This window comes from Balaenoptera physalus, assembly GCF_965194825.1.
Source record: "Balaenoptera physalus genome assembly, chromosome: 3".
NCBI classification, from domain to species: domain Eukaryota; kingdom Metazoa; phylum Chordata; class Mammalia; order Artiodactyla; family Balaenopteridae; genus Balaenoptera; species Balaenoptera physalus.
Genome location: NC_138890.1, coordinates 59438184 through 59447155, shown reverse-complemented (window position 1 = coordinate 59447155; position 8972 = coordinate 59438184). Strand labels below are relative to the sequence as shown.

Genomic DNA, 8972 nt, shown 5'->3' with positions numbered 1-8972 from the left:
TCCAGACCATCCACTTCAACAATGGAATAGGAGTCCTACAACTTTCTTGGGCTAGAAATTGTTGGCCCATTTTGAAATTTATGAAATTATTTTCACCTGTAAAATCGCACCAGAGAGTCATCCAAAATTAGGCCAAAATAGATTTCATTAGGTCTCAAACAAAGGAATACAGCTCTCCTTCAGTGTGTTAGGAAGAGGTACAGTCAAAAGTGTGAGACAAAAGGGCCTGAACAAAATAACTGAAAGCAGAAAAGTGTATATTCTCACTCAAACCTGCAAATGCATCACAGAAAAAAGGCACATTACCTTTGGAATATTTTTTAGGAAAAATCTTTACAATATTAATATACCTTTCCTTGTAATGAGAAAAAAAAATTAAATGGCTAGGGTCAGGGGAACTTTATATGTTCAAAGAGAATTTTCTAAGAATTCCATATAAAACATAGCCTAGGTGGCTCAGTCGTTAAGAATCCGCCTGCCAATGCAGGGGACACGGGTTCGAGCCCTGTCTGGGAAGATCCCACATGCCTCGGAGCAACTAAGCCCGTGAGCCACAACTACTGAGCCTGCGCTCTAGAGTCCGTGCTCTGCAATGAGAAGCCCACGCACCGCGGCGAAGAGTAGCCCACACTCTCCACAACTAGAGAAAGCCCGCGCACAGCAACGAAGACCCAATGCATCCAAAAATAAATAGATAAATAAAATAAATTAAAAATAAAAAACATAGCCTACATATACCCTGGGAAAATGCACAGAGTACAAAGGCATCTACTTGTATGGATTATAAGAAGTCTCAGACATCCCATTTTAACTAAAAAGGATTTTTAAAGGATAGGCAAGACTTCATTACATAAAAAGGGAGGAGGGTTTATAATAAAAGGAACAGAAAGTATAAAGGCATGAAGTAGGGAAAACAAGGGAAAGGATATCTTCAGAAAACAGATAATAATCTGTCTTGACTGGAATGTAACAGGAGTATGGATTAGCACTGCAAAATAACAGAATAAATTGTTGAGTTTGTATTTAATTTGGTAGTGCATTTGAAATAAAGGTGTTTGTTTTAGTTACCCAAGACTGGTTCAAGGATTACAGGTAAGTTTCAAAATGGAGTGTCTAAGAACTCTCAATTCCTCTCCAAGATTTACCAGTGATCAAATCAAACTCATTACACTTATTAATGGTATAAATTTACTGGAGCTGAGAACTGGCATTAAGGAGTATTTGTGTATACAGTCATATAGTAAAGAAGCACTGATTTCAAAGAAATAAATAAGCTTACACAAGGTTCAGTTTTATAAAAACATGTGTGTGCTCAAATACTAGATTGGTCTCTTTAACAAAATATCAGGCTCCTCTGTACTTAATGGGAAGATTATGTTTTAAAATGATGAGCAATTTATTAAAATAAGTCTAGGGCTTTGACTCACTCCTTTTTTTGCAAAGATTAGACCTTTTTATCCACTAGCAGTAACCTAATTGGTTACATCCATACTAGTCATGCCAGTGTTTATAAATACAGTGGAATCACTGAAGATATTTTTGCCCCCAAAACTGAAAAAAAAAGCTGTATGCCTTATGAAAAATATTTAATGAAGAAAGAAGAATAAAATGATGGCAACACTTCAAAGATTATGAAAAGCTAGAAAATACCAGATTTAAAGGGAAAATTTGAATAGTTTGTTCTTTCCAACAAATAAAAAGACAAGATATATAGGTTCAAGAGCTTACAGTTTGAGGAATAAATAGTTGGGCCATATACAGATTTCTCAGACAACTTCCAGGTGGCACCGTTGACCAAAGGGAACATAAGCGTTCTCAGTTCTGCAGGAGTGATGGGCAGAGTGTTTTCCTGCTTTGTCCTGTGCACATCAGAACGCAGAGGCACCTCCTGTGCAACCTCAAGCGCCTAACAAATAAGTCCTACCCTCAAATCACAAAAGTCCAGGGAGCTGTCACTGACTTTTTTAAACATCCCAGAGACATCTTGAAGAGCAGCTTCCCAAAGAGTTCAAGAAATGCTTAGCAGCTCCAGAAAAGCTGAAACAATGAGAAGTCAGGTACTGCTTCTCTTCCTGCTGTCTTTGTTGTGGAGGGCACTCTCCCAGGAGATCCAGTACTCGATTTCAGAGGAGCTGGCCAAGGGCTCGAGGGTGGGGAACCTGGCCAAGGATCTGAGGCTCAGTGCCCAGGAGTTGCCAGCTCGAAAACTGCAGATTAGTGCAGAGGAGTTTTTCAGTATGAGTGCAGAGAATGGGGATTTGCTAGTGAGCGGTAGGATAGATCGAGAGAAGATTTGCATGAGGAAATCTGAGTGTGCACTAGAATTTGAAACGGTCGCTGAAAACCCAATGACTATTTTCCATGTGAGTGTTGCAATTCAAGATATTAACGACAGTGCACCAAGTTTCATTGCAAAAGGCATTGACTTGGAAATCTGTGAGTCAGCCTTACCAGGGGTAAAATTCCTTCTGGATTCTGCACAAGATGCAGATGTAGAAAGTAACTCACTGAAGATATATTCCATCAGCCACAATGAGCACTTCTCTCTGTCAACAAAGGAAAGTCCCAATGGAAGTAAATACCCAGAATTACTGCTGGAAAAATCTCTGGACAGAGAACAGCAGAGCTCCCACCACTTAATCCTGACTGCCATGGATGGTGGGGACCCTCCTCTAAGCAGCACTACCCAGATCCGGACACAGGTCACCGATGCCAACGATAATGCTCCAGTGTTCAGCCGGGACACTTACAGGGTTAGCCTCCAAGAAAATGTGCCCCGGGGAACCTCCGTGCTGCGGGTGATGGCTACTGACCAGGACGAGGGCATTAATGCAGAAATCACCTATGCCTTCCTCAGTGTCCCAACAAGTACCAGCCTCCTCTTCATTCTCTATCCAAATTCTGGTGACATCACAACCAATGGTACATTAGACTTTGAAGAGACAAGTAGGTATATGTTGAGTGTAGAAGCAAAGGATGGAGGGGTACACAAAGCTCACTGTAATGTTCAAATTGGAATTGTTGATGAGAATGACAATGCTCCAGAGGAGACATTCATGTCCTCCTCTAGCCAGATTCTCGGGGGCTCAGACCTTGGAACCGTAATAGCCCTCATTAAAGTGCGAGACCAGGATTCTGGGCAAAATGGTATGGTGACATGCTATATTCAGGAAGGAGTTCCCTTCAAATTAGAATCCACCTCCAAGAATTATTACAAGCTAGTGATTGATGGGGCCCTAGACCGAGAGCAGAGGGCAGAGTACAATGTCACCATCACAGCCACGGACAAGGGCAAGACTCCCCTCTCCTCCAGTACAAGCGTCACCCTACACATCCGCGATGTCAACGACAACGCTCCAGTTCTCCACCAGGCATCCTACGTGGCCCACGTGGCAGAAAACAACCCGCCGGGCGCCTCCATCGCCCAAGTTAGCGCTTCAGATCCAGACTTGGGGCCCAACGGCCACGTCTCCTACTCCATCGTGGCCAGCGACCTGGAGCGTCGCACACTGTCGTCCTACGTGTCCGTGAGCGCGCAGAGCGGCGTGGTGTTCGCGCAGCGCGCCTTCGACCACGAGCAGCTGCGCGCCTTCGAGCTGACGCTGCAGGCCCGCGACCACGGCTCGCCCGCGCTCAGCGCCAACGTGAGCCTGCGCGTGCTGGTGGGCGACCGCAACGACAACGCGCCCAGGGTGCTGTACCCGGCGCTGGGGCCCGACGGCTCGGCGCTCTTCGACACGGTGCCGCGCGCCGCGCAGCCCGGCTACCTGGTCACCAAGGTGGTGGCGGTGGACGCCGACTCTGGACACAACGCCTGGCTGTCCTACCACGTGCTGCAGGCCAGCGAGCCCGGACTCTTCAGCGTGGGGCTGCGCACGGGCGAGGTGCGCACGGCGCGGGTCCTGGGCGACAGGGACGCGGCCCGCCAGCGCCTGCTGGTTGCTGTGCGCGATGGGGGACAGCCGCCCCTCTCGGCCACCGCCACGCTGCTCCTGGTTTTCGCGGACAGCCTGCAGGAGGCGCTGCCGGACCTCAGTGACCACTCTGAGCCCACTGACCCCCAGGCTGAGCTGCAGTTTTACCTGGTGTTGGCCTTGGCCTTGATCTCGGTGCTCTTCCTCCTGGCAGTGATTCTGGCGGTCGCCCTGCACCTTCGACGCTCCTCCAGCCCCGCTGCCTGGAGCTGCTTTCAGCCTGGTCTGAGTTCCAAGTCTGGACCCGTGGTTCCCCCCAACTACAGTGAGGGAACATTGCCCTATTCCTACAATCTGTGTGTTGCCTCGCATTCAACAAAGACCAAATTTAATTTTCACAACGTCACCCCGGAAACAGCTACCCCTCCGGATCTCCTAGGTGAAGATCCTTTTATGGGTATATGTGCCAGTAATGAAGACCCCCAAATCGCTTATGATTCCTCTTTTTCCCATCACGTGAGTTTTTGCAGACTTACTTACATTTTATTATTGTATTTTATTCTCGATAGTGCATAATTATTTTTGGCCCTTGTTCATTGTTCTAGTGGTGGTAGTGAGAGAGGAGGTATATTGGATGGGTGGAGATTGGTCCCTTGATTGCTCAGTAGTCTTGGCAGTTATCTAATTACTACTCAATTTGTACTCCTGGCATTTCTATATGGTCAACAAATCCTGCTAAAGATAGCTTCTTCTTGGATGTTACCACCCTTAGTAATAACACTGCCCTTACTTAGTTGATGTGTAATACTTCTTTTTTTCAAGATTGTAAATGTATTGACAGTTCTTTCTGCCTAAGTTAATGTTCATCTTCGTCAAATACATTCTAGTTGTTTATCTTTTTTTCTGCGATGTGTATTTTAATATAGCCTTCCAATAATTCTCTTAGCACTTTTTTGCCTTATCACATGCAGCAAAGGCTGCCAGGTTTTACATTTGAATCACTAACTTTGGGTCTTTTTTCCCACTTCAAAATCTGTCAATAATAATTTTCTTGACCATTCTTAAATAATTTATTTTTATACCCTTTCTACTTTGTCACTAGTATAGTAAGGAATGTAACAAACATTTTTTGTATGCAGAGCCTTTTCCATATTACTTTTTTTAGTATAGGTTTCTGAGAAGTGAGTCAAATTTTTTAAAAATATTTTATTTTACCTCCCAATCCCCAGCAATTTGTGAGTCTTTTGAGGATTGTGAAAAATACCTTTAATCTATTCTCCAAATTCTGAGAATTTTAAAACTCTGAATAGTTAATGGACTTCTGTGTCTGGTCAAAATTTATGAGTAATTTCTAGAAACTAATTATTATGTGAGTAATAATCTAAAGAACTGAGTACTTGCTGCTTTATTTCAAGTTTTCTCAGATTAGTAAATTACTCTAAGTATTCATGAATAAGAAAACTATGAAACATGCAATGATTATATACAATTACTAAAATATTTCCTTTTACTGGTTATTTCTAAAATCAAAACTAAAGTAAACTTATATATAATAGTAAGATAATACCTTCTGGATGTGTCCTAATGTGGAAAAGATCACTGAAACATCATTTCCTCTTTACAGTGCTTCAGTTTAACTTTTCTGTCTTCTTACCTTTATTATTTCCTTTTAAGACCAGTTATTTACCCATTGTTTTAGGTTTTGCAGCTGCATTAATGACTCATTCGTTAAGCATTGAAAAACTATTTCAGTGTATACTCTAGGAAAGGTGCTGTTCTAGAGTGAGGACTCACTGTGAACATGATCATCACAGATATAACCTGCGGCCTAGAATCTTCTTATATAAAATTAATGAGCAAATGTCCTTCCCAAACCTATTATCATATTTGCCAAGCCCATCTGCACAGGCGTAAGACTAACTCTTTGAACAGTAGATATTTTCTTACAAGGGAATTGAAAATTTGCCCCAGATTCTAAAGGGTCAACCCATGTGAGAAAACTTGTTTCTGCATAGGTTGGGACTGGAGCCCAGACCTGTCTTTTCATCCATTTATTCTTTCAGTCTTCAAGTATAACCTTGTTCCTGGGAGGGATAAATATGTCCCTTATGCAATACACAGTAGTGAAATTGGGCTATGAGAATAAATAATGCAAAAACTTAAAAAGAGGTAGAAAAATTCTTACCAAAAAAAAAATTGTCTCTGAAAAAATAAATTATTTTATAAGTCTTATTGTACAGGAATCTTTGGATCACTTCTGGATTTTCATTGCAAATTGAACAGCAGGTGTTTGACTTTTATCATTTTGGGGAAAATAGAATAGGGGAAAGAAATGGTGTACACAAGTGATACTTTATTTACCAAGAATAGACTGCAGTAACAGGTTAGGACTCTGAGTGTCGCTGTTCACCAATCGGGGGAAGAAAAGAACCAGGAAATTAATCCAAACCACAAGATTTCTGCATCACAAAGCACTAACTCTGGGGCTTTAGAAAGCTTCGAACTGGACCCCCGAGACCGCCAACATCCAACGGTGAAAGCACATTATCTTGGACCCTGAAGATCCTTGGGATCCTCAGGCCTCCACCAAGGGGACACCCAAGAGCAAGCTATTCCGCCGCGGGGCTGTAATGGCGGCTTCTCCTTATTGCCCAGACTGCAGCCGGCTGATCGGGATCTGCGTTCTCTTGGGGGCCCTGTGGGAAATCCGGGCCGAACATATCCTCTACTCGGTGCCTGAGGAGCTGGAGAACGGCTCCTTCGTGGGCAACATCGCCAAGGATCTGGGGCTGGAGCCCCGGGAGCTGGCGGAGCGCGGAGTCCGCATCGTCTCCAGAGGTAGGACGCAGCTTTTTGCTCTAAACCCGCGAAGCGGCAGCTTGGTCACTGCGGGCAGGATAGACCGGGAGGAGCTCTGTGACAGATCTCCAAAGTGTGTAGCAAACCTGGAGATTCTCCTAGAGGACAAAGTGAAGATTTTTGGAGTAGAAGTGGAAATAATCGATATTAATGATAACGCGCCCAACTTTGGGGCAGAGCAAAGGGAAATAAAAGTAGCTGAAAATGAAAATCCTGGGACAAGATTTCCTCTTCCTGAAGCTTTTGATCCGGATATAGGGATAAACTCTCTGCAGGGTTACCAGCTCAGCTCGAATGGTCACTTCTCCCTGGATGTGCAAAGCGGAGCTGATGGGATTAAGTACCCTGAGCTTGTGCTGGAGCGCGCCTTGGACCGCGAGGAAGAGGCGGTTCACCACCTCGTTCTCACCGCCTTCGACGGAGGCGACCGGGTTCACTCTGGCACTACCAGGATTCATGTAACACTTGTGGATACCAACGACAATGCTCCAGTATTCACTCAGCCCGAGTACCATGTGAGTGTACGGGAGAACGTGCCAGTGGGCTCCAGGCTACTCACAGTAAAAGCCACTGATCTAGATGAAGGAGCCAATGGAGAAGTCACATATTCTTTCCGGAAAGTAAGAGATAAAATATCCCAGCTATTCCAGTTGAATTCTCTGACTGGGGACATAACAATATTGGGGGATCTAGATTATGAGGACTCTGGGTTCTATGATATAGATGTAGAAGCCCATGATGGGCCTGGTCTCCGAGCCAGAAGTAAGATACTGGTGACAATTCTGGATGTAAATGACAATGCTCCAGAAGTCACAGTTACATCTCTCACCAGCTCTATTCAAGAAACTTCTTCCCCAGGCACAGTAATTGCACTTTTCAATGTGCATGACAGTGATTCAGGAGAGAATGGCCTTGTCACGTGTTCTATTCCAGATAATCTGCCATTCACACTTGAAAAGACCTTTGGAAATTATCATCGGTTGTTGACACACAGGACTCTGGATAGGGAAGAAGTCTCAGAATATAACATCACTGTAACTGCCACTGACCACGGAACTCCACCATTGTCTACAGAAACACACATCTCACTGAACGTGGCAGACGTCAATGACAACCCACCTGCCTTCCCTCAAGCTTCCTACTTGGCCTACATTCCAGAAAACAATCCTAGGGGAGCTTCTGTCTTCTCTGTGACTGCCCATGACCCTGACAGTAACGAGAACTCAAGGGTCACTTACTCTCTGGCTGGGGACACGCTGCAGGGGGCGCCTCTCTCCTCCTATGTCTCTATCAACTCTGACACAGGTGTATTGTATGCTCTGCGCTCCTTTGACTATGAACAGGTTAGAGACCTGCAGCTCCTTGTGACAGCCAGCGACAGTGGGGACCCTCCACTCAGCAGCAACGTGTCTCTAAGCATATTCGTGCTGGACCAGAACGACAACACACCTGAGATTCTGTACCCTGCCCTCCCCACCGACGGTTCCACCGGTGTGGAGCTGGCACCCCGCTCTGCAGAGCCTGGCTACCTGGTGACCAAGGTGGTGGCTGTGGACAGAGACTCGGGCCAGAACGCCTGGCTGTCCTACCGCCTGCTCAAGGCCAGCGAGCCAGGACTCTTCGCGGTGGGGCTGCACACGGGCGAGGTGCGCACAGCGCGGGCCCTGCTGGACAGAGACGCGCTCAAGCAGAGCCTGGTGGTGGCGGTCCAGGACCACGGCCAGCCCCCTCTTTCGGCCACGGTCACGCTCACGGTGGCCGTGGCTGACAGCATCCCAGACGTCCTGACTGACCTAGGCAGTCTGAAGCCCTCAGCGGACCCTAATGACTCGGGCCTCACGCTGTACCTAGTGGTGGCGGTGGCCGCGGTCTCCTTCGTCTTCCTCGCATTTATCATCGTGCTGCTGGCGCTCAGACTGCGGCGCTGGCACATGTCGCGTCTGCTCCAGGCTTCAGGCAGCAGGTTGGCCAGTGTGCCCGCCTCCCACTTTGTGGGCGTGGACGGGGTGCGGGCTTTCCTGCAGACCTATTCCCACGAGGTCTCGCTCACCGCGGACTCCCGGAGGAGTCACGTGATCTTCCCGCAGCCCAACTACGCGGACACGCTCATCATTCAGGAGAGCTGTGAGAAAAGTGGGCCTCTCCTGATATCTCAAGATTTACTGGAAAGAAAAGGAGAACCCAGTCTTCAACAGGTGA

General features: G+C 46.2%; 2 protein-coding genes across 4 annotated transcripts in view; both read left to right on the top strand.

Annotated features, from left to right (window-relative positions):
• Nucleotides 1–8972, top strand: part of LOC309657083 (protocadherin gamma-A3-like) — a gene marked incomplete at its 5' end in the record, with an annotated part of 31255 nt that overhangs the window by 3423 nt on the left and 18860 nt on the right. The window contains one exon of one of the 3 annotated variants that reach the window (XM_082454103.1): nt 6545–8968. The exons of the other annotated variants lie outside the window; for them this stretch is intronic. Within the exon in view, the coding sequence (XP_082310229.1) occupies nt 6545–8968 (2424 nt within the window). Of the gene's footprint in view, nt 1–6544; nt 8969–8972 lie in introns of those variants that run through there. 3 annotated transcript variants of the gene reach the window in all.
• Nucleotides 553–4504, top strand: LOC309657094 (protocadherin gamma-B1-like). Its single transcript, XM_082454123.1, has one exon. It carries the CDS (start codon nt 2016–2018, stop codon nt 4488–4490), a length of 2475 nt encoding a protein of 824 aa, XP_082310249.1. The 5' UTR covers nt 553–2015; the 3' UTR covers nt 4491–4504.